At 39.7% G+C, this 25759-nt stretch overlaps 1 protein-coding gene across 19 annotated transcripts in view; it reads left to right on the forward strand.

The window, feature by feature from the left end:
- MAPT (microtubule associated protein tau) overlaps positions 1-25759 on the forward strand; it is an 84138-nt gene that overhangs the window by 37043 nt on the left and 21336 nt on the right. For 4 of the 19 annotated variants that reach the window (XM_081886319.1, XM_081886320.1, XM_081886304.1 and 1 more), the window contains 6 exons: positions 2433-2522; positions 8379-8465; positions 11019-11105; positions 14570-14632; positions 23234-23289; positions 25180-25377. In XM_081886319.1, coding sequence (XP_081742445.1) covers positions 2450-2522; positions 8379-8465; positions 11019-11105; positions 14570-14632; positions 23234-23289; positions 25180-25377 — 564 coding nt within the window. In that variant the 5' untranslated portion in view covers positions 2433-2449. The other 15 variants (XM_081886307.1, XM_081886308.1, XM_081886303.1 and 12 more) reach the window with 13 other exon arrangements.

Below are 25759 nucleotides of genomic sequence, written 5' to 3' on the forward strand. Positions count from 1 at the left end.
TCGCATACATGAACAGTCACTTTTGCTTCTTTGGTATTTCCTCTCCTAAATTCCTAGTAAAAAAAACCTCTGGTTTTCTAACAAAAGTTTTAAACATTTTTTTCATTTCATTGTATATCATTTCTCAGAAGCTCTTTACTTTTTTACATGTCCACCATGTACCTTCTTATTCTTTAAATTTCCAACAGATATTAGATGAATTTTTATACCTCTTAGTAAGCTTCACTGGAGTTTTCATATAGTTTTCTTTTAGTGAACTACATGCCGTAAATTTCTTTCCACAGCTTTCCCCATGATTCAAGTGGTATGTTATACCCTATATCTTGTGCCCAGTGTATTATTACTGCCTTTTATTTTTGTTAGCCGCCCTGAGCCCGGCTTTGGCTGGGGAGGGCGGGATATAAATAAAAATTATTATTATTATTATTATTATTATTATTATTATTATTATTATTATTATTTGTCTTTCATCTCCGATTCCAGCAGGAGCTTGTACATTTTTTATAACGATTTCTAATTATTATCCAGTAATTCCTTTTCGAACTTTGAGAATTCCTTCCCAAAGCCCGTCTCTTTATCATTTCTAAATATGTCAGTTGGTTAGAAATATTGTAACCAGTCTGTTAACAGATTTTATATCATTATATTCCTTCATCTTTAATTTATAATCTGATTCTGTTAACAGATAATTTATATGTTGACCAATTGCCTTTCATATATTCTCTGTAACTTTCATGTCTCCTGTGCACTTTCTTATTTACCCAGCTAACTAACATACTGAGTACAGTGAGAAAGCATGGTGTTGCAGTCAAGGCATTAGACCAAGGTTAAATGGAACAGTTAATTTAAAGAGAATTTATTTTATTCTCAGATTTTAAAATGAAAACTTAAAACCTTTTTCAAATTTCAGCCTTCAAAGTTAACCACTTCCCCTCTTGCATAGCTGTGAAATACATGGTTGTTTTTAATTTGTTTGCTTCTCCTATCATTAGTGTCCAATGACATTCCATTTAAGAACGGCAAGAAGAGTGCCAACATGATCATATGATATATATCATTACAGTGGTTTATTTTAAGCAGGCAATTCCTACCCCTCATCCCCATCTAACTTGAATGTCTTGTGAAATTAAGTGCACGTTTAGTTTTATTCTTCTATATCAAACTGATACAAACTTTTGTAATATTTGTTGGAGGGAGTCCAGAAAGTATACCCTCTGACTTCCAAACATTTTCGTATCTGATTTAGGACATATTTTTAATTGCATAATAAACAACACTGCAGGAGACAGCATACAAAGTAGCAAAAAACTAGGGCTTGAGGATGCTGTTAATTAGAAGGTGTAATTCTGTATCTGTTGCTGGACTTTCACTTATGTTTGCAAACAGTGGATTGATTCTCTGCTTACACATCTGAAAAACTAATGTATAGAAAACATGTTGGGGGTAAGCTAGAACTTGCGTGAAACACAGTGCCATGTCATGCAAAATAATACCATGTAATGTAAAATTGGTGGTATTTTTATTTATTGTGAAGACATGCACGCTTCATTCCCAAAGCTACCAGGGTAGCTTAGAGTTAGAATTTTCTGTTTCTGCAAAATAATATGTTGTTGCTGATCGCTTAAGTCACAATTATTAGATACTTTAAAAATATGTTTTTCTTCTTCCCACTACCTGAGGTTTCAAATTGCAAAATTGCTTGCAATCATAGTCATAAGCTAAATAATGTCTCACTTTGGATTTACTTGAAATCGGGAATCCCCCATCACCTCTAGCATAGCTTATAGAATCTGTGCTGTAGATGGATAACTGGTAGATCTTGGTCCCTCGTTGAGTCTTCTTGGGATTGGGAGAATGTGGTACTGCTTCTTACCTCCCATGTGTTATGAATAAGACTGACCCAAAGGCTTCTGTAGCATCGCAGCTGTTGATGGAATTATCTCTCATTTCTGAATGAGCCAGCTGCATTCTTCACCATGGGAAGATGAATGCTATGTAGAAAAAACTACTGGGGGTAGTGGTGGGGAAATACTAAGACCTTATGACTGGAGGAGCTTCTGCTCTAGAACACTAAAGGAAGCCTGATCCCACCATCTACTAAACTAAAGAACCTGGCCTTTGATACTCTTTGGGGTGTGTGGGTGGGTGTACAGCCTATTATGTCATGTGTGAGGCAGGTTAGTATGGTTTGGGTAGCAACGAAGGGTGATAATGATATTTGCAGAGATCTGGTTGTTTGGTATGGATTTGGGTAGTCACAATTTTGGAGTAAGATGGATGATGAGCATGTATTGCAAAGAAGGCAGGAGCTAAAGAAGAAGGTTTGCTTTTTAAACTTTACTGACAGTCTGCAATAATCTACTCTTTCTTTTCAAATCACACCAAAACTTTATTGCTATGGTCAATAACCAGTACTACTATTCATTTTCTAGATAACCTTTGTGACAAGATGGCTGACCAGCACCAGGATTTCAATATGACAGATGATCATTTGGTGAGCCAAGCTAGATGGAACCAGACAGGTGAGCCCGATCAGGTGGGAGACAGGAAGGAGCTTCTTCCACAGGATGGAATCCAGGATGTTGGTTCACAGTTTGGAGAAAGGCTGTATGTGGGGATGGAGCCTGGAAGTATAAATGGGTTAAGGAAAGGTTAGTCATGAATCCTAGTCAAAACTACTATTGTGCATGTTATTGCCACTTGCTTCCAGCTTTACTGCTTAAATATCAGTTTACTAACAAGGAACTTAAATAATTGCTGTTTAAGATGGTTTTATTTATTTATTTAGTAAATATCCATACCACCCTTCATCCAAGGATTACAGGTTTACAATATGAAAGCAAAAAAATACATAAAATAGTAACAAAACAACAACAATAACCACCCCAAAGTGTTTAAAACACCATATAATGTTTAATTAGTCAAAGGCCTGAGAGAAGAGGAATGTTTTTGTCCGGTACCTAAAGGTATGTAACGAAGATGCCAGGTGAGCCTTCCTAGGGAGAGCATTCCACAAATGGGGAGTCACCGCAGAAAAGGCCCACTCTCATGTTGCCACCCTCAAGACCTCTTGTGGAGAAGGTCCATGAAGAAGGGCCTCAGATGATGATTGCAGGGTCTGGGTTGGTTCATATGAGGAGAGGCAGTCCTTGAAGTATTGTGGTCCAGAACCAAAGTGGTGCCACCCACCCCTAACTCAGACAGCTGCTCCAGAAGAATACCATGGTATTGAAATCCACTGGGAGGTTGAGGAGAATTAACAAGGACACATTTTCCCCATCTCTCTCCAACATAGATAATCGCACAGGGTGATCAAAGCATTTTCTGTGCCACAACCGGGCCTAAACCTGGTTAGTGAACTGAGTTAAACTACAGTTGTCTGTTTTGGGTGTAACAGGGAACTGTAGAGTAAGCTGAACTTAAACAAACCCAATGCAGCTTATTTGTTGGTTGAAAAGGGGGACAATAACTTATTTGTTATTATTTGATTGCAGTGTTCCCATTTTCAAAGCTTCTACAAAGTGGTTGTGTTCTCTTTACACTAAGAGGCAAATCTTAAATTAAGAAATAGATTCACAGAGTATTTATGAAATGTTACAGTAAAGGAAAGATATTTACAAATTAACAGCTTTTTCTCCAAGCACCCTTGTCCCTTGAATATTATGTTAAACTCTGGTCTGGGCTACGTGTGACATGTCTCTGTGTAACGTAATGTGCATCTCTGTGCATGTATGTATTTGTGTGCATTTCAGAATTTGGAAAACTGTTTCTCTTAGACTGCACTTACTATGTGAAGAGATATATTCTACAGTTACAAAACACCATATTTTCTCTGTGGACTTTTTTTAAACCAATGTAGTTGTCATTTTTCTGAAACCTTGAAAAATAGTTCTAGCATCCCCTCCCTAGATATCAGGGGTTACCTCTTCTTAGTGTGCATTCAGGTGTTTTGCATTGTTTCCTTCAGTGTTATCTGTAATACTGGTTGTTAAAAGCTTCAAGGAGTATCAGTGCCAGTACTCATCACTGAGCAATTGATTAAGCCACATCCCATAGCACATCAAAAGTGGTATTGTGCATTTTGGGAAGTAAGCTTAACTCAGATCAGTGAGAGCATCCAAGTACATTTCATACTGGATGGATAACAGAGTACAATCTTAAACCAACCAGTTTGTGTACCCAGAAGCAAGGAGCAAATTGGCATCAAGTGCCAGAGATATCTATAAACATAGTAGTATAAGAATTGAGGTTCAGTATTCTGCCAGTTGCCAGCCAGATGCTCCAAGGAATTCCAATAGCAAAACTTTAAGGTAGTATTTATTTAATAGGTATAATGTAATCTGCTTGTGGAAATCATTTCCCCATAACCACCTTTTTTCAGTACCATTTCACTGTAGCATTGTCTATGGCACATGTGCAACTGCCGTACACTGACAGACTACTGGTCTTACTAGCCCATCATTGTCTACTGCAGCTCTCTGTGGTCCCAAGGTACTATTTGCATACACAGCATATGCTGCACCACACTAAACTATGAGTCCTCCCATTAACCCAGGATCCACACATACAAGTGAGATCTGCTGGGATGAAGCTGTCCGGAATGGTTAATTCCTTTTAATTGCTGTGGAAGTTCTAGAGCAGGGTTGGGTTTCCCCATTTGGGCTGCCAGGCTGTTTTCCCCAAACTATGTCCACCTGCCCCACACCTGATGTCATATGTGATGTCAAGTGTGCAGCAGGCAAAGATGTGGCCACAGAAATCAGGATTGAACTACGTGTGCATCTTGCTTGATTTGTGTGCACCAGCTTGGCATCCACCTCAGTGGTTTATTTTTCAGCTTTGCTTTTAGATGTTGCCAGGCTTCAATCATTTCCCCAGGAGATGATTAGTTATTATCAATAGTATTTCTTAGAGTGGCGAATGGCACTATTTAGTGGGAAGAAACTCCAATGAAAATCCTCATTATTACATATTTTTACGTGCCTTTTTTTGTTTATATTTTAAAATTTTATATATGGATGTTTTATGATGGCCTATATTTGTAATGCCTAACAAAGGTTTGGCAAAGTAAGTAGATTAGTTATTAATTCCCTATCCTAGTGATCATTTGGAGATAATTTTTTGGAGTATCATCTGTGCAACAAGTTGAAACATCAAGAGTGTTCATGGAGGCATTCTGAGTTGCAGATACCAGATTATAGAATTACTTCTTCCTATTTGAGCTTGATTCCTGCTGCCTTCTATAGTGCTTATCTCCTCCTCAAGCAAGCCATGTTAATGCAAAGAGAGTCTGAGAAGTCCACCCCCCCTTCTCACTAATTCTCGCACCCACACATACTCTCCCTCTCTCTCTCTCACACACACACAATCCCTCCCAGTGTCAACTCTGGTGAAGAACATGGGATAATTGCAGCCTCTTAATCTTGGACAAAAGCCTGTAACTTATCAAACTGCATCTCCCCCCTCTCAGCTGAGTTTGTGACAGTAACTATTATCTATGGATTGCTAGACCTCTGAGGGCAGCCCCCATTTGCCTCAGATGGCCTCAACTCTTTGTAATAAGACAGTGCTCTAGTGTCTGGAGCTTAGCTCACACAGTCAGTCCAGAGACCTATGGTTCTCATAACAGTGCAAAACTTAAGAAGCAATGTACTTTGTATAATGGAAAGTCCTTGAAACATTGTGGTGATAGCTAAGGAGTGAGTTTGCCACTTGGGATGAGACAGACCTAATGACACAATCCAGGATATGAGGAGGAACAAGGCATAAGGAGTATAACAGAGAGAAATGGTTGGACACAGTATTAAACATATTTGGGAGGCTTGGCTCAGCCTTGATTTTTATACTCATGGCAGGATCTTTCCAGACTGATTTGTTATGGGACATGGCAGCAAAAGTCTGATGACTATTCTGTCCTTTACCCCTTATGAAATCAGTAATAATACCACAGGAAAGTTCTTATCTGTGAGAGTTGGTTACAGCACCTGCTAGAAAATGTTTACCGTGGGGTACTGTGGGATTATTTGCTGCTGAAGACTTTATCTCTGACTAGTGTGAGGAGCAGCAGAAGAGAGTTGTAGAAATTAGTTTATAGCTAGCTCAAGCCAGTTTTAGAGTTGCTTAAATGAGCCTCTTCAAAAACAGTGTGCACTGTTGTATACTCAGTGCCAAGCTTTTTCGTAAAAAAAAAAAAAAAGCACCCAACAGAGAAATACAGCTGATTGTGGGGGATGTTCCTGTTGATGCCTAGGAAGAATAACAACCTGCCTTGTCTCTACTTACAACAGAAATAATAAGATGCAATAAAAACAGCAAAGATACCTAGCCAGCAAATAAAACTTTTAACTGCAGTAGCAGTAAAATATATAACATGAACAGAAGAATTACATACCAATTATGGCAAGACCAAGCTATACAGTACCCCCTCAAAAGCCATAAAGTCTTCCTAAGCATGAATTCTTAATTCCGTGCTGGAAGACCAGCAAGCAGGAAACAAAAATAACTTTCTTAGACGGGGTGTTCCAAAGTCTGGGCCTGACACAAGAAAAAGCCCACCGACTCCTTCAAACCAAATGTCTGTTTGAAAGCAATGAAAGGTCTCTGTAGATGACCTTTGTGTGTAGTCAGGCTCATACAGAAGGAAGTTACCCTTCACATATCTACTGTGCCCTTATGTAGTTACCTTTTTAATCTCCGAAAGAGCAGTAGATAGATATGACAGATATGTCATAATTAGTACATTTATCTGTCCTCTTCAATAGAACTCAAGATGGTGTTGCCAGGGAGGCTCCCACACAGGCACTGACTAGACATAGAGTCGATCAGTTGCTGCATGAGGTGCCTTCAGGCCCTGATGTCTCCATAGCATCAGGACTATTAACCTCACAGTTAATCAGAGCTTAACTTCAGAACTACCTTGTTGTTTTCAATCCACTTCATTTTGAAATATCAAATCCTTGACCTTTTCACTTGGAGAAATATGCAGTATGTGGGAGCTTTCCTTCTGTTCCATACAGAAACTTCTTAATGATCTCCCTTAATAGAACTATTTAGTTGTTAGTGCAAATAGGAGGAGAAAGTGAGGGTATTCTTGCAGTCCTTTCTCCTTCCACCATTTGCACATATAAATAAAGTACCCATTGACTTCCTCTTCAGCTGACTTTGCCTCTATGTATAGGCTCTGGGCATTACCTCCCAAACCACATGCACCACTACAAATATTTCCATGCTGTTGTGATTTGTATGCACGTCACCATTTGGAAAGCACTTAGCTGCAGGTAAGCAACTTCCATTTTCTCTCTGTGCAGTTTTGGTTCTCTTGGACTTAGTATTATGGTGTGGGGTCTATAACTTTTCGTTGTAACCGCAGCCTGCCTTTGTCTACTTCCTGGCTCATGATTCTTGTCCATTTACAACATTCAGTCATTAGGGCTGCCTCCTGATACAGGGAAGAAAATCAAGTCATCTTTATATCGTACAGGTATAAAGGAATTGATAAAAGTTCTGAAAAGTCTGTTATGTCAGCAGAGAGACTAAAAAATGAGGTCCACAGTAACACTTTCTCAAATTCTTCTCAGTAGACACTCTGCATGTTGCCCAAGCCCACATATCTAAGAACACCACACATTCTTTCCCTCTTCAGCCAGTAACATCTTTTGGGAGACTAAAGAGGCTCAGATCCTGAAGAAAGTAGAGAATTATGTCCTCAAACGCTGCCACAATTCAAGCTCATTTTTGTCACTAAGTCCTTTATGCATAAATTGTAGGAGGTTGTGGATTCCTGCTCTTCTGGATGCCCTATTACAAAAAGTAGATATCTACCTCTTGATTCTAAAAAGTAGGAATTGGCAAATTCCTGACAACAGTGACCAACTGTGGTGATGAATGACTTATTTACCTTTACAGAATAAATGGCTCTGAACATTTTTTGTTTGCTTTCTTATATAAAGAACCCCTTACTACTGTCATGCTCTAGTATTTGGAAGTGCACTTTCATGCAAAGTAAGGCATGGCCCACAAAATTATTAAAATGGTAGTAGTAATGATCTGAACCTAGTAGTAAAAGGGGAAAAAATCTGTCATCTTTGGACTTCTTGATTTTTTGCTTTCGTTTTTGTTGTCAGTTGATGCACCTCACTGATCAGTTGCTTTTAACAGTTTCAACTTAGGTGCTTTGATGCTGCCACTGAAACTTGAGTTTGGCATTTTCTAGTCTTGCCTTTTCTTGCTAATGCCTGATATTTCTGCTAGCTGACGGTCACATATGCATGCACACTCTTTGCATTATGAAGATGGATTCAAGCACATTTTGCACCAAGGACAGTCCATACTCCAAAACTGATCTCCTTTTGCTGAGTGCTGAATGTGTGTATTTCCAGGCTCTCCCCTCCAGATACCAGTTGATGATGGATCTGATGAACCAGAGTCTGAGGCTTCTGATGCTAAGAGTACCCCAACTGTGGAAGGTGGGAACTCTTTGTCTCGTTACTTTGAAATTCACAGCAGTCAGCACTTTATTTTTTAGAAGTGGACCAATATGTTTCCCTCCCAAATAAGCAGAGACTTTCTTTCATTGTTGCTTCCAATTTTAAATTATCTGTATTTAGTTTTGACAGTTGCTGACACAAGAATCACTATACACAGGATAAACTGCATTCCTACTTCCTCAAATCCAGCATGTCTACACTCAGCCAAATAATATAGTCAAGGTCCTTGATAGGGTGTTAGATTTTGACATTCTTTTAACAATTATTATGCAGTAAGAAATTAAACAGAAAAGCTTTGTCAGCAGGAAGGCCCTTTCCAGCCCACTGAAGAAAATTCAGACTGTAGCCACTTTCTCTTAAGGCTCTATCTATACTACTTAAGGCATATACTACAGTCACTGCCAAACTGAACTTGATTTCACGAACTCTGGTCTTCCTACAGCATCTACACTGTAAATTTCTAAGCATAATAGGGATTTGTATTGTATGCAAGCTTAACTAGACTGCTGTCTTACATACTGCAAACAAACTGATGATGTGCTAGTTATTTAAGAACTGAAAGAAATATTGCTCAGTAATACATTATAATCTAGAAATCATTCTTGCGCAACACAGGTGAGTAGATGGGTAGTTTAAAACCTACTTGCATGGTTAAGAGAATATACTGTTTGAAGTGGGATAAATTTCCACACTATAATTTAAAAGTTAGTCATGTGGCAGAATCCCAATTTTTCTCCCTCTAATTGTGCCACATTTGCCTGTTAAGCCCTTTATCCTATCGAAATACATGCAAAATTGCACCCTGGAGTGAAGTTATTGTTCTCTCTTCTGTTCCTCGTCTAAACTGAGCACATTTGTAGCATAAGATTGTCCTGAATCCAGTGTAATGGGAAAGTCTTAGGTGAGGATGGCTGAGTTACTCAACCTGATTTGGGAATAGGCAAAATGTAGGTGACAAAAATTGATAGAGGGGGAAAGCCATGAAAATAATGCGAGTCAACTCTTGGCCAGAATGACTCAAGGTAACCTGTAGTATATGCATGTCCTTATTGGTATATTTAAAGCTACATTTCAAAAATATTGAAATGAAACTCGGTGGCGTTTTTTGTGGGAGAGAGGGAGAATTAAATTATTTTTCTCTTTTGGGCTGGAAATGCTCTTGAAGATTCACATATCAAAAGTGTTCTACACTTATAACTACTTGTTCCATTAGATATTATTTTTTGGTAACACTGTAATCTGTGAAACCTGGCAAGTAGAATCTTTTAGATTGGGCATCTTGAAGATTCATTAAATCCATAAGGTAAGCAATTTTCTAAATGTTCTTTTGGCAACAACCAAATGCACACAATTTTGGCAACAAATATCAAAAGATTGAACAATACACAAAACTGAAGCAAATTTATTTGTAGCCATATCCTTAAAACATCATCAAACAGAAATATTTTGAAGGATATCAGACATTTTGAGCTCCTGGCATCAGTAGTGTTAGGGAAATCGACAAAAAAGGGAGAAGATTTTATAAAAATTATTCACTCTGAAGATCTTTAGCTGAAGAAGGACAATGGATCTATGTGCCAGTCCTATTAAAAGGGCCAAAATAGCTAACATAATAATAGTTTATCACTTGTTACTCTGGGCTTCTTTGGGAGCAAGGGCAGGATATAAATTTAATAAATAAGCCCATCAAGTCAATTTTTCTGTCCCCAGATCTCTTCTCTCAGCAAAAAAATGGAGGTAAAATAATAATAATAAAAATCTCCCATTGTACTCCCATTGTCTGTCTCATTGTTTGTCCTGTCTATGTTCCGTCTCTTGCTTTGCTTGAGTGACAAACGTGGGCTGAGTTGGTAGTGGAGCATAAATTGTATACTCTCTAACTTGCCATGAGTGGTAAGTCAAGGCCTTTAACACCACTGACCTACCCAAGAAAACAGACACTGCACATGCTTGGGAAGTTTCTGGTGTCATGTTTCATATTTCTGCCATCAGACTTAGTGGCGAACCCTCTGTTCTTTGTATGGCCACTTTCCTATTTTGATCACCCATAAACACAAACCTATGTCACATGTGCCAGGGCTCAATTTAGGTATCCCCTTGAGCTAGAAGAAGCAAAAATAAGTCCATGAAAGTCTGCCACCTACAAACCTCTGGATGACTCCATGAGCTGACAAGTAAACATGGGGGTGAGGAGAACTACACATTTTATCTTCAAGGAGGTGGAATGAATTGAACAAGGGCCTTGGATGTGAGCTTCAGGTTCAAATTGCTTTTCAAGCTTGCAGTTTGTGTGGCTTTGAGCAATAATTAGCATGCAGATTTATATCTCAAACCTTTTAGGTTTAATTGGCTCTTGTTTCTGGATGCAAACCCCATCCTCATTTCATCTGAAGAAAACATGGTACATGACTGCCTTTGAGTTGCCGTCTTTTACAGAAGGCTATTACTCCATTTTCTTAAAGTAGCTAATATCTGAAGAATTTTGCAGTGCTTTTAAAGTGACAGTTGCTTCATTTTGCCTTTTTGTTTCAGATGCTACTGCTCCATTAGTGGAGGAGAGAGTGCACGAGAATCGAAATGCGACTCGCCAGCATGCAGAGATACCTGAAGGAAATACAGGTGAGGCCTTTTAGGAAGAAAATGGTATGAAGAAAAGATTGAAATAGGGCCTCTTCACACATGACCAAATTCCTTCCTGGTATGTTTAGTATATGTTTAGTATGTTTAGGGACGCAGGTGGCGCTGTGGGTTAAAGCCTCAGTGCCTAGGACTTGCCGATCGAAAGGTCGGCGGTTTGAATCCCTGCTGCGGGGTGCGCTCCCGCTGCTCGGTCCCAGCGCCTGCCAACCTAGCAGTTTGAAAGCACCTCCGGGTGCAAGTAGATAAATAGGGACCGCTTACCAGCGGGAAGGTAAACGGCGTTTCCGTGTGCTGCACTGGTGCTGGCTCGCCAGAGCAGCGATGTCACGCTGGCCACGTGACCCGGAAGTGTCTCCGGACAGCGCTGGCCCCTGGCCTCTTGAGTGAGATGGGCGCACAACCCCAGAGTCTGTCAAGACTGGCCCGTACGGGCAGGGGTACCTTTACCTTTACCTTTTTATGTTTAGTATATATGTGCTTTGCATTAGTTATTAATAGCACACGCCTACAAATTACACTATTAAAGATCCATGTGGGAAGACATCTTTTGCTGTGTTTTAAGGGGAGATCTCAATATTTACACATGTGTGCAGCATTTATAACTGATGCAAAATTTGTGTATTCTGTTTGTGTCTATGTATGTATCATAGTTACATCCCCCTCTTACTTTATAAAGCTCTGAGTCAGTTTACATGACGTTCCAAATGATCAGGTACACACTTGCTTAATTTGAGCACCATTTTAGCAGGGTCCTCCATACCGTTTACTGTTATGCATTCCCTGCTTCCCTGAGTGAGAAAAAGTACAGAGTTTCATTTCTGAAATGAGAGAACACAATATACTTATAATGTGTCTGCAATGTTTGTTCTTCTTTGCAGTCACACAAGTAGGTTGTGCACCTGTAGGGAACAACATCTCAAAAATAATAATAATTAAAAATAGTGTTTCAGAAAGCAGGAGCTGGCCCTTGCTCTCTTTTCTTGAATGAGTGAATCTTAAGCTATGAATGAGTCTCAGGAGACAGGCAAGTTCCAGTCCAGTTTTGTTTTTGGGTGTTGCCTGAACAGCATCAAAGAACGTATTATCCTTTTGAGATTTTGGGAGGGTTTTTTTCTTACTTTTCTCTCAAAATTAATCCAGGCGGTAGTTCAGTTTTGTAGTTACATTCAGTGTCAGAGTAGACCCATAGAAACTAATGGACATGACTGACTTAGTTGAATGCAGCCCATTGAAATTAATAGACCTAAGTCCTACTCAAAATAGACCCATTGAAATGAGTGAATCAGCTCTGAGTAGGACTAACATTGAGTACTACCCAGTGGGCCATCTAAGAGTAAAATTTAGTTGGATACAACCACTTCTTTGTACCCATTATCATTCCTTTCCTTTTTCAGTGGCTGCTAAGTTCCAGGTTTTCTCCTGATTCACCCTATCCTAGGGCTGGCATTAACTAGGTGAGATACACAAAGTAGTTTTGTGCTCTGTTGGTTTTATGCACACTAGGTGCATAAACAGAGCCTCTCATCTAAATGCCTCATCTGACAGTGTATAGGCCTTTGATATCAACAAGTAGTCTAAAGATGATCATGAAGCTGCTTTTTGTTCCACCCTCCCTATATCTGGAAAAAATTCTTTGGCTTTCTGTTTGGACATCCTTTAGTCTTAATCAGTACCACTTTCATATGCTAATAAAGTCTTTGAAAGGGCATTCCTATTTTTTCTCAAGATCTTTATTTTTGGCCAACATACACTGTTGAATTGACTTGCCAGTTTAGGAGACGTGGTTTTTTATCTCTCTTTCATGCTGACACCTTGGCCCGTTTGCACTCCACTATTGAAGGGACAAGTCACAATTTAGCAGCACTTTCTTAGGCTACACCTTTGCCAGAAGCTCTGCCAATCAGCTACCTGATCTACTTCATCAACTTTTATCACAGACCATGCTAGCTATATCAGGGTCAGGGCAAATACAACCCTTAGGAGAGTCAGCCTACATAACTGGTTCAATTGAGCTGCCTCCATCCACCTTCGGGTAGGTCATCTTGGTAATCTCCATATATGTGACTGTGTGGAGTCCACTAATAAAAAGTCAAATTACTTCATGAGTGGGATAGCACTTGCTTGTCCCTTGAGGCGTAAGCATCATGCAGGGTCTGTCCACTCAGGGGGAGAAAGCCAGTGTGAGCTCCTGAATTTCTAAAACTCTAGACATTTCTGAGATGTTGCTTTGTGCAGATGCAGAATCCATATGTTCTGATTGCACAGAAGACCACTTAAACATTAGTTACAAGCAAACAACTTGTCTTTCCATTTACAAATATAGAAGTGGCCTGGAAGCAGTTGACTGCTACAACAGGAAAAGCACCTTCATCAGTTTTCTAAAAAGAACAACTACTTATGCTCCTATAAATCCCTTTAATTTCTCCCCATTTGATGATTTCAATTTAACTAAATTTCCAGCATTCTCTCTAAATTCAGACCCATTATAAACAGTTTCTCTGCTCTTCCTGCTAGCTCTGATTTGTGTCATATTCCACAGACTAGTTGGGAGGAGAGAGATTTTCAGACCATTAAGGAAAATATCCCCAGTGACTAGGGAAGATTAATGTTCATTTGACAAATCCCTAACCCCATCAAGTGACACTGTAAGCAGCAGCAATAATGATAGACTCAATAAAAATAATCAAGGCAGTTCAAGCTCATAACAATATTGTAAAAAACAGTCCCAGGAGACAGTCCTCAAGTTATGAAACAAATAACTGAGCCTTGTAAAATGTGTTCCATTAAAAACCAAGATAAATGGGCAGATCAATCTTATGGAGGAAGCAGGGACTTGGGACTTGAAGAGGGAATTTGGGCGTGGGGGGCTTGATCAATTCTATAGGTGTACTACACTCTGCTCTATGACTTTGTGAAGGCATGCACTAAATCTGAGGTTGAAGGAAAAAAATCAAGAAGCTGCTTATACCTCCTAGATATGCTTACTCCCATTGTTCTAAATGGGTATAGCCAAACCTAGGTCTGCATAGTATCAGCCTGTTAACCATTTTGTAGGGAAGGATACTCTCACTTTTGAGAAACTTCAAAATAAATTCACTGCAATATATATGGTCAGATTTATTTTATTTTATTTTTTGTTTATTTTTTAGTAAGATTCTATTTTATAAAAGCTGTCAGTTTTACTACATCCTTCTCCATGCTCTGGACATAATTCACTGCTGAATATGGCTCAAGAGTAGATCAGTGCTGATTTGTTTGAGAGGGGATGTTTCTATCCATTTCATCCCATTTTCATTTAAATGTGCTCCCATTCAGGTTCAATATATTTTATTCCTCTGATATTAAAAAAAATTAAGTAAAACTGGTAAGAAGGTTAGAGGCATTTGTCTTGTACCATTTTTAATGTTGAAACCATTTTCCCATCCTCGACTTGAAAAATGTAGCTGAGGAAGCAGACTTAGGCTCTACTTCTAGCCTTGAAGACCATGCTGCGGGGGATGCTCAAGGTAAGTACAGTATTGTTGCTCTGCAGAACTTAAAATGCTAAGCTGTGGACTGCTGGGTCGGGATGGAAGTTACAATCAGATAGAAATAATACTTGGTGTGTTGCGTCCTTTTTTATAGCCCAAAAATATTAGCAATCCTGCTTTTATTTTTATGGTTGAATCCCCTATTTTCATTTTTGCTGGGTTCTGCAATTGCTGTTACCATGAAGGAAAGCATCTTGGAATCCTTATACTTCCATCATCTTTTGTGCTGCACTGTTTTATTAAGGAAATTAATGGAACTTAGTACAGTACAGACTATACTGCAATACCCCTTATTAAAGCAGTGATTGGTCTTGTTTGGGAATTACCACAAACCATTGTTTTTCATTAGTGAAATGAACCATAGCAAGTCTTGGGTTTTCGCACTCCTCTGGCATGGTTAGGAAGAGTTTTTAAAAAAAATTCTGTCCATTTGAACTGACTGCAGTTAAGCAATACGGTGGTACCTAGGGTTACATATGCTTCAGGTTACAGACTCCACTAACCCAGAAATAGTACCTCGGGTTAAGAAGTACTTTGCTTCAGGATGAGAACAGATATCGTGCAGCGGGGCCGCAGCAGCAGCATCGGGAGGCCCCATTAGCTAAAGTGGTGCTTCAGGTTACGAACAGTTTCAGGTTAAGAACGGACCTCCAGAATGAATTAAGTACGTAACCAGAGGTACCACTGTATGTTCAAATCAAGACAAATTGTGGTTTGTTAATTCTGTTCAGTTGAAACCACCATACTTCAAACAATAGTCTGTGATGCTGGCTTTTTTCAACTAATTAAAGTTAAGATAAAAGACGGTTAAGGTTTGGGATGCAGTGTTCGACTGTGGTTAATTGAAATCAAAAGTCAAAGCTCCCTGTCTCCTCCTTACAGCCAAACTGGAGGGGGAAGGGGGAGTCATTAGCTTGAGGCTAATGCATAGAACAAATCATTGTTAAACCATTGTTTATTGTGGAGGCCATTCACCTTCACTACTGTTTTAGAATTTTAACAACATGCCTCAAAAAAGATAGTAGAGAACTAGTAAAAAGTACAGGAAAGGGAGGTGGATGGTGGTGATTGAGTGTGGTGGAACGCTGCCATTGTGGCCCTAAAGCTGTGAACTTTTTTTTTTTTTTAGCATGCCTTTTATAACCCAAAATAACAGAAATACATTTAGTACTATAGTGGTAAAGGCCATGAGTGAATAAGATTACAGAATAATGATAGATGTTATGAAAATGAAAGTTTTCAGGTAATTAACCTACAGATCTAATTTTTGAATTACTTCAACAAACTGGTTGAAGTAACTCTTGAAAATGGGAAGAAATATGTGTATGTCTCGTAGAACTGTTTTGATAATAGAGGTGTATTTTTTTATACATCCAGTATCAGCCTCTATTATTTTGCAATATTTGATAGATTTTATAAGTTAAATGCTTGTGTTTGTGTTTCATTATCATAACTCACATTTGAGAAGTACAATATTGTGATCTCAAACAGATTAGGAGTTCTGAGGACTACTTTCAGGCTAACCAAAGTAGAGTTGACTATAGCAAATGGTGCTGTGGTATTCAGTTTTGCTCTTTTAATGATATTCTCTCAAATATTTATAATTAATTTAGTAGTGTTCCAAAAATGGCTTTGTATTGATATAAACATGCTAACTTCTTACTGTGCTTAATGCCCTTCTTGTATACCTTAATAGAACTGCATACCTCAGTATTGCTGAGGAGAGTGGAACCAAGAATTTAGGAACACATTGCAAATGGGTTAAGAATGAAATCACTCAAAATCCAAAATAGCTTGTTTATCTGAGCACCTATGAAATCATCCAAGGCACATTATAGCTACCCTCACATTTCTTAGAATTTACTCCCTTTGTGGGAGATCATGGGCTAGAGATTTGGGGGGGGGAGAGAATCTCTGCATCACTAGGCAATGAAATTGAATCTGCACAGACAGATAAAGCCCAACAAGCAGATTGTGTGGAACCCTTTTATGTAGCCACTTTGCTAAAGATGCCAGATGGATACATGGAGTTCCACACAGCTGAAAGAAGCCAGGAGAAGGCTGTCTTCAGAATTCATAATCAGTTGCAGGATCGTATTGAGAAAGTGGTTATTGGCGTGCCTACAACATCAGTACCTAAAAAAGTTGGTGCAGGATTGGGACCAGCTAGCCTAACAATGATGGAAGGGATGGGACTTTTGAGAGATTCCCTGCTGATTTCGATAAGCAAGCCGGTGGGAATTGCTCACACGGCATATTTCCCAACAGCTCATGGATCACTCTACTTCAGAGGTGATTTGAAAGAAGTTGCATTTGGACAGATAAAGGTTGAAGACAGAGACACTGATGAAACAACTCAGCAGGATAGTCTGGATGAGAGAAGGCCATTCGTATCAGAAGGTGAAAGGTGTGCCATGGTTGCAGAATTGGACCCCTCTGAGCATATTTACCAAGTTGAGGTTGAAGCTAATGTCCCGAAGGAGAGCAAAACTTTGGAATGTGTACTAGAAGTAGGCAAGCTTTCAGGGGAGAGCATCTCCCTGGAAGGGGAGACATTGGAAACTGTGCAGGCCTCAGAACTGCAAAAGGCTTCTGGAAAAAAAGCTGCCTATTGTACACCAGAGAAACAAAGCAGTCGATTGCCACTTCTGAAAGGTGTGTGCATGTGCGTGTGTTGCTCAGTTGTCCTGCTTAAAGAAAGCAAGGCTGCTAAAACCACAAATGATTTTGCACATCTCTCCCTGAATCCTGCTGCTTCAGCAGTTTCCCTGATAAGTTGACAGGAAACAAAAATGTTTGTGTGGCACTGCTCTACATCCATGGCTGTCTGCTTCATTTGGACTTGGGGTGTGAGTACAATCCATTAATACAATGGCTGCATGCTTATCCTGCATGGATGCTGCTGCTTCTTCTCACCAATCGCTACCCCAATTTATATTTTGTGGAATTTTACCTCTTTTCACTTCATCTGAGATCCTCCACTGGCAGGTCTTCTAACCAATTAGATCAGACAGTGATGGCCAAACTTGACCCTCCAGCTGTTTTGGGACTCCAATGCCCATCATCCCTGACCACTGGTCCTTTTAGCTAGGGATGATGGGAGTTGTAATCCAAAAACAGCTGAAGACCCAAGTTTGGCCAACACTGAGATAAGGTATAGGTAAAGCAAGAATGGAGCTAACTGATCTTGGCCTTGATCAGAAACTTATTATACAAGCTGTGTCTCAACATTATTTCAAGTCTCTGATTCTCTTCATGCATTTCCATTCTAGCTTATCTAATAGCTGTCAGAGATCACTGTGGTGTGTATTAAACAAAGAATGTTTCACTTATGCTGGCATTGGCTTAAATATGTTTAATGCTAATGTGAAACATACACTGGCTATAATTTTCCCTTTCCATTCTGTATTCTACCCATCCATTAACTACATTTACACTTGGCACAAATGCTGCACAGTGCACATGTAAATGTACAATCAAGCCTCATGTGTAAAAACTTCCAAAGGATGTAAGGGTTTTTGTTTTATTTTTTTTTGCTCACCTGCATCCAAGAGAAATAAAGTAGAGTAGGGGTAGCCAATGTGGTGTCCTCAAGATGTTGTGGACTACAACTCTCAGCATCCTTGACTATTGATCACACTGGCTGAGACTAATGGGCATTGTTATCCACAACAGCTGAGGGTGATCATGTTGGCTACCCTTTATATGGGGTGTCAGCTAAAGGTGATAGATGGTGTGACCTATAGGCAGGAGAAAATGCTTAACAATGGTCCTTCCATAATAAAGGGGGGGGCTACTTCCTTTACAAATACATTTGCATTAACTTCAGAAAAATGTTCAATTTGCTGTAGGAAATTTTGCATGATTTCAGGCATCTCAAGCTATTCCTATTTTTTTGAGGAACTGCGTGAATAGAAAATACATGTATGTATCTTCTTTAAGAATATCCCTTTCTACATTGTCTCTTCATAGTTTCATATGTGGGGTTTTTTTTGGGGGGGGGAACCAAAGAGTTTTCTTAATAACAGATATTGACATCACAGTTGGGACCTTTTGTAACTTCTGCAATAAGAAGGCATGAGTCTTCCTCCTCTGCTTGAAAGACTTAATATTTTTGCATCTTGCACAGTAGGCAAGCAGGTGAAACAATTAGCACTGGTATTTCTTTTTTTCCTCCAGCTTTTCAGAATTTGTAGTAGAGTAAATTGGAATGTTGAAATCCCTTCACAAAGGGTAACCTGATTTTCATGGGTTGGGAAAACCTAGCCAGATGGGCGGAGTATAAATAATAAATTATTATTATATTATTATATGGGTTCCAGTGAACACTGCTAGTCATAAATGGCTCATGGGGGTTGTTAATGCACCATCTCTTTGGAAGAAAGATCCTATTGTCAGTTGAGCATGACCATTGTCTAATATTCCATAGAGTGGGGCATGCTGTTGAATCCTGCCAGAACTGCCCAAATTGTGCAAAGAGATCTTGGATAGACTTTGTAAATCAGCTCAAAGCACTCATATGGGAGAAAGCCTGTGCTACATCCACTAACAGTTTACTGGGCTGTCTTTTAGTTTCTCTGAAGGAATCTTAGCTCAAAGAACTTAACTGTGAGCTTCCTTGGCATTGAAACATCTGGCTGTGTTAGAGGAGATGGCCTTTCTGTCAGCTGCAAAGAGAGCATTAGCACTGAAATGGGAGAAAATCAGTAGAACCAAAGCTCAAGAAAAAAAGACTCAAGGCCCAGAACAATCCAAATGATACTTAAATATTCTGCCCAAACCTGAGCAGTTGATGAATGTGTGAAAATGCTTTGCATAGGCTGATCAGATGACAAGGTTCATAACTCCAGAAGCTTCAGTTTGTAGTAAAGAGGGAGGTGCTGGCTACAATTAACTGTCAGAGTCTGCTAGAATGAAGAATTTGTCACTGCTAAGCCATTGAAAAGGAAGCCTCTGGAAAAGAAAAAGATATGTAGGTATAAGGTTAGGTAAAGGATCCTTGGATGTTAAGTCCAGTCGAATTTGACTATGGCGTGCGTATGGTGCTCATCTCTGCTTTCAGGCCAAGGCATCCGGCATTTGTCTGGGTCATGTGGCCAGCATGGCTAAACTGCTTCTGGCACAACGGGACACCATGATGGAAACCAGAGCACACAGAAACGTCGTTTATCTTCCTGCCTCAGCAGTACCTATTTATTTACTTGTGCTGGTATGCTTTCGAACGGCTAGATTAGCAGGAGCTGGGACAAAGCAATGGGAGCTCACGCCACCTGGACTAAGCATTGGTGATTCTAACGTCAAGTCATTCTATGACAAGCTGCTCTTTGAAAGAAACTCAGTGACTCATGGCCTTATGGAATTCTTCTGCATCAAGCTTATCACTTCAGCTTGGGGTAGCTGAGAAGCGGACCCTCATACTCACCCTGCAATTTATTGTGTTCTGGCAGCAATGGACAATTGTCTACAAAATTCTATCAAGAATCAGGGAGGATGGGTAGCATGATTACAGGCTGTACCTAGAATCTTTCGTTATAAGGCTTCGTTTGTTCAGAAAAGTGTCCATGCAAATATGGGAAATGTAATCATCAGTGAGCATATTTATTTATTTATTTATTTGCTTTATATTGCCCAAGGCAACCCAGAGTGACATAGATACACAAGAAAAGATATCAACTTTCTCATAAGAGAACAAAAACAATGTGTGCACTTCAGCAGCAGAGTATAGTACCGGTCTTTATGTGTCCATGCTATAATAGTCAAGGATTATAATCTTTGCACTCCTCCAGTTTCCTGTAGGGCAGGGGTGAACAGAATGTTGGTTGCAATCAATCCATCTTTCTCAGGCTGATTTGCAGGCAAACATTTCAGCCTCTCTTATCCTTTAGCCAATTCTGTTGGCTGAATGTGGATGTAGCAGTCCCATTTTCGATATATGTATTTAGATTTTGCTATTTAAAAACAAACAAAAGTTTGTGTGTGAAGCTACTTCCTGCCAGCAGCCTCTTTGTTGCCCTGCTTCTGCAACTTTCCCCTCAGTGAATAATATGATGTGGACAATTATCATATTGGACCAGATTTCTGCTGCTCAGCTTTATTGGATGGTCCTAGATTATTGTATGAATAAGCCTCGAATGCAGCTTCTCATATAGTTGTTCCGGTCCCGTGATAATTTTGGCAACCACGACTCTTTCATAGCTAATTACTAATCCACAAGAGTCTCTCTCCTCTTATTCCATGACCACTACCTTTAATCAGGAGTCTTTGATGAGCTACTTTATCAAAGTCTTTTTGAAATTCTAAGTACACAGTGTCCTCACCCTACATCTTATGGACAAGTTAGATTTTTTAAAAAGAAGATTCCTTGGCCACAAGGAAAGCTTGTTCCCTGAGGGTCAGGAGCTCCCCGCACTGAGTAAACACCCATGATTTCTATCTAGGCAGCCATTAGTTGTTTATGTGGCATTCTGTACAGTGTTCTAAATAGACCCCACACCCCTGCTGGCTTCCTACCTGAATGCTTTGTGTTGTTTGAATTTTAAATCAAAGAAGAGGTGGAGCATAGTGAGGCTTGACCTCCTTGCTCAGTTTGAAACTTGCACAAATGCCTAACTTGCATGTTACCTTGACACTTTGTCACTGGGACTGAGAATCTTCACCAGATGGGGCTCCTTTTGTGCTTCTGAAACAGATTCTTTCTCTCTGGGTTGCCTGAAGCTTATTGTCCTGTCTAGCTTCCCCCAACTTCTGCAGCAGCCAATTAGATCAGGAAGTCATTGTTAGAAAAATACAAGGAGGCAGGCCCCTGCAAGGGGTGGGGAGGGGGTGCGGGCAGTTGGGTACACTAGCCCCAGGCCTTGCTGGGCTAAGGCGACTAACGGGCCCCACCAGGGACTGGCTGCTTTTTTGTTTGAGCTTATAACTTTATTCTAACAAGACTCCCTCCCCAGGCCTCAGACAAGTTCTGCATGAGCCTGCAAGGAGGTAAGACTCCTTGGGTTGCAATAAATTCCAATGACTAAAAATCTGAAAGGGAAATTTATGTCAGTTTAGCACCCTGGGTAGTGATATTGAGGGATATGGACTGCCAATAATATGATGTGGGCGGTTGAAATTCATCCGGAAATGAAAGTGCTTTAAATCTGAATGATTTTAACTGATTTTGAAACTGAACAAAAAACCTGAGCTTTCAACTTGCCCTAAGGTCAACCCTTACCCCTTAGTTTACATGCTATGCTTAATAAGCACAAACAAGGCCTTTACTGAGCTTGAATTGGGGTTTTTTAAATACCCTAATGTTTTAAGTTTTAACTTAACATCTATTTAGCATTCAAAATTAGAGTGTGAGTGTTATAAAAACTGAATTTAAAGCTAAAAGCCTAGGGTCCCATCCCCCCATTGAACTATTTTAAACTGAACTGAAAGCTGAAACTAGCTTTTAACTTGGACTGAACTTAACCCTTTCAATAAATTTACATGTTGCCCTTTATGGCCTATAACTGAACCCTATACTTAGAGTGAGCTGAAAGCAAGGCTTACACTTTTCGTTTTAAGCTGATTTTCCCATTAGCTAGGTTGTATTGTTTGGAACTAATTAGTAGCTTCTTTATCCCCTATCAAAATGATAAACATTGATTTAGCGTTTTGTATGACTTGATCCAAAGCAGGCAAAGCAACATTTTGTTAGAAAGGAGCATGAATACTTTTGACACAGAATCGTACTTTTTGTCCCAAGTAAGTGTTTTGTTAAACTTGGGTGTTCCATTATAGGGAGTGTGGAAACTACCGGAACCAACTAAATGGTTCAGCTTTAACTAGTTTGCTGCTTTTTTCAGATAGTTTAATGCAGACAGGCAGAAGTTATTGGACTACTTGTATTTAGAAGTCTATGGGGTTATTAAAAGTGATCTGTTACTTCATTGGTTAAAGGCCACAGTGCTGTTGCCAGTTCCTGACATCACACTGCAAACAGAGCTTCACACAAAACACTTGGAAGAGCTTCCAAAAGTGGTACCAATCAGTTGGGAACTCTTATTATTTTTTCATTCCCAATACAGCTGGCAATACTTATTTATTTTATTTTGCTTTCCCAGATGGTGTAAGGCACAACACGCTTGCTTGTTGCATTAAAGCTTAGCCTGAAAGAGTGAGAGCAAATTTATAAATCAGAAATATGGTTCTCCAAGGAATGGAGCTTTCCTCACTGTTTATGCAAGGGCAGAGGAGAGTTGCATGCTACAGTTACAATCTGAGTGGCTTACCTTCTCCAGAAGCTACAGTGGTACCTCTGGTTACATACGCTTCAGGTTACACACGCTTCAGGTTACAGGCTCCGCTAACCCAGAAAGAGTACCTTGGGTTAAGAACTTTGCTTCAGGATGAGAACAGAAATTGTGCTCCGGCGGTGCGGCAGCAGTGGGAGGCCCCATTAGCTAAACTGGTGCTTCAGGTTAAGAACAGTTTAAGGTTAAAAACGGACCTCCGGAACGAATTAAGTACGTAACCAGAAGTACTACTGTATTTTAGAACTGTCACCCCTCCACGCAGCAAAATGTAACAGTAATTCTCCTTTCTCATCAGCTCGAATGGACAACAAAGATAAAAATGAGACTGGGACTGAAGAGCCTAAACCAAAGGTAAGCTGACAAGCATATATGAACATGGATGCAGTTCATCCTCTCTGCATTCTTGGTTCTTCCTTAAAACATTTTTCTTTATCTTTGATGGAGTAAATATTTTGCTTTCTGCTAGAAACCTTTAAATGCAGTTTGTTGTCTCTCCTCCACCACCATCATTTTTTTTTTTTTTTGCAAGGCCCAGTGTGCATTCTAAGTTAGAATTCCTTTAAAATCTGTATTTTAAGCTTGAGAAGCCACTTTCTTCCCTGTAACTAAACTAGGTGTGACAGGAAGTTGCTGCTGTAAAACTTGACATCTCCTTTTGCATAGAGTTTCATTCAAGCCCGAGTATCTCTGAGAAGCATTTCTGTGTGGTAATCAGTGTTAAGCTTTTTTTGTGGAACTTCTGCTTCAGGGACAGCCTCTCTTCCTCCCTGTGGTGCTGGCTTTGGAGAATCCTACCCACTAGTTTAAACACGTTTTAATGTGAGCTTGATTTTATTGTGTATTTCTATGTGTAGTTTTTAAAGTGTAACCTACTTAGGGCTAATGGTGAGAGGGATAGAAATATAAACAAACATAAAATAAAATAAAATAAAATAAAATAAAATAAAGTGAATGAAAGCCCCCTTTTGCTGTACAAAAGCAGCAGCTGTCATACCTTGCCTTATAACTTGAGCTTTGAAAGGATCGTTTGCCTCATTAATCAGAACCACAAAAAGAAAAGACTGAATTGCCTAAAGAGCAAATAAGGCAAGACACAAAATGGATCAGAGCATGCACAGGAAGCTTGAAAATAAGGATTGCTTTGACAGGCCCACAGACTTGCCTGGAAAAGGCATGTCACTGAAAGGACTACAGCTTTATTCTGCCAATTTTTTAAAGGCTTGTTCTCCCAAGTCTCTGTTTCTGGGGTTAAGTTTTGGAACTTAATTGCTCTCTCCCCTTCCTAGCTCTCAAACAGATTGCCTGGAAAATGTCTGCTGGCCATGTAGATAGCAATACATCCACAGAGCCTGGCTTGTTTGTTGATCCTTGTAGTTCAGAAACCTTTCTTCCTCCTTCAGTAGTAATAATGAAGTGGCTTACTAGTGAAGAGGCTGAAGCAAACTTCTTTATTTAATGGAAACCTGTTCAGACACTAACCAGCTATTCCCATGGGAGTAAAACAATAAATGGCAAAACCTGTGGTTTTTCTAGGTTATGTTGCAAGCTCAAAGGGATTGATGGTTCCAGTAGTGGCTGGTAGGTTGGCTCAGGTGGGGCTGAATTTCTGTCCCCGCTTTCAAACACAGTGTGTTGCTGCTGCTTACTGGGAGGGGGGAGAGGGCAAGGCAACTGAGAGCTTAGCAGGTACTGGTGTGGCAGCAGAGCCAGTTGAACACTCCTCCTACACCAAGTTCTCGTTGCCCTCCTACTCCCCCTCTCAATAAGCAGCAACATCATGTCATGTTTGGAAGGCAAGAGAGTAAGGCAGCCAGATCTGTAATGTCCTGTCAGCCACTCCTGGATGTAGCTGTCATCATCTCTCCCAGAATTCTTCTTTATGATGATGTCATGGTGGAAACCAATGTCACAGAACTGATAAATGCAATATGTGGGAGCATGTTTACTTTCAGATGCTCCTTTGATGATGTACTATTCAAAAATCTGTGATTTTGGTACCCTATCCTTCTAAGGGTGAGATAGATGATGCGATGCTTTGAAATTCTTTTTAATGCCAGCACAGTGCAGGAGATAGAGAGCCAGTTTCAGTTAGGTTTTGATTTTCTTTTAACATGCTTAAGACCATTGGTCATTCTGACTTTACTTTAACCACCACACTTTTTCAGTTTATTTTTATTATTTTTTTACTTTTTTCTCATGCTGATCTTTGGTTTTATTTTATTTTGTTCACATGTTTTTAAGACATCCATACCTTCCTCTGTCAAAATCTTGGAAGGTAGATCCTCCATTATTCCCAAACGAAACTCCTCTGTTAGTTCTATCCCTTTGAAAAAACCCTCCAACCCTGCTGAGTCCTCAGTACCAACTTCCATCCCTAAATGCATCTCTTCTATCGCATCCCGACCAACCAGTACAGGAACAAAAGAGAAAAGGGGCAAGGTAAGAAATGGTGTAAAAAGAAGTTGGTGGAGTGAGGGGCTGGGGTAAATCTATTTCTTTCCCATTTGCTTAGATTCCTTGCATTGGGTTGGGCATGCATTTACAGCAAATTGCATGCAAGTGGTTGTTGTGTTTTGCAATTTGTACTTACCTGACTTTTTCTTAATGACCAAGATATGAATATACTTTACTTGGTTATGGCTAGCTACTACCACTCCAATGTATTGCCTTTTTCTCCCATTTTAAGAGATTGTGCTAGGATATACCAGTGATTATAGCCAAGTTGAAGAATACTTCTTTCGAATAGTTGAACAAGCAGCCTCACAATGCACTTAATATTGTGTTTAATTTGCACATAAATGAAGTCAAATAATTGCCACTT

The sequence above is a fragment of the Podarcis melisellensis genome, assembly GCF_964234715.1.
Source record: "Podarcis melisellensis genome assembly, chromosome: 13".
Classification (NCBI taxonomy): Eukaryota; Metazoa; Chordata; class Lepidosauria; order Squamata; family Lacertidae; genus Podarcis; species Podarcis melisellensis.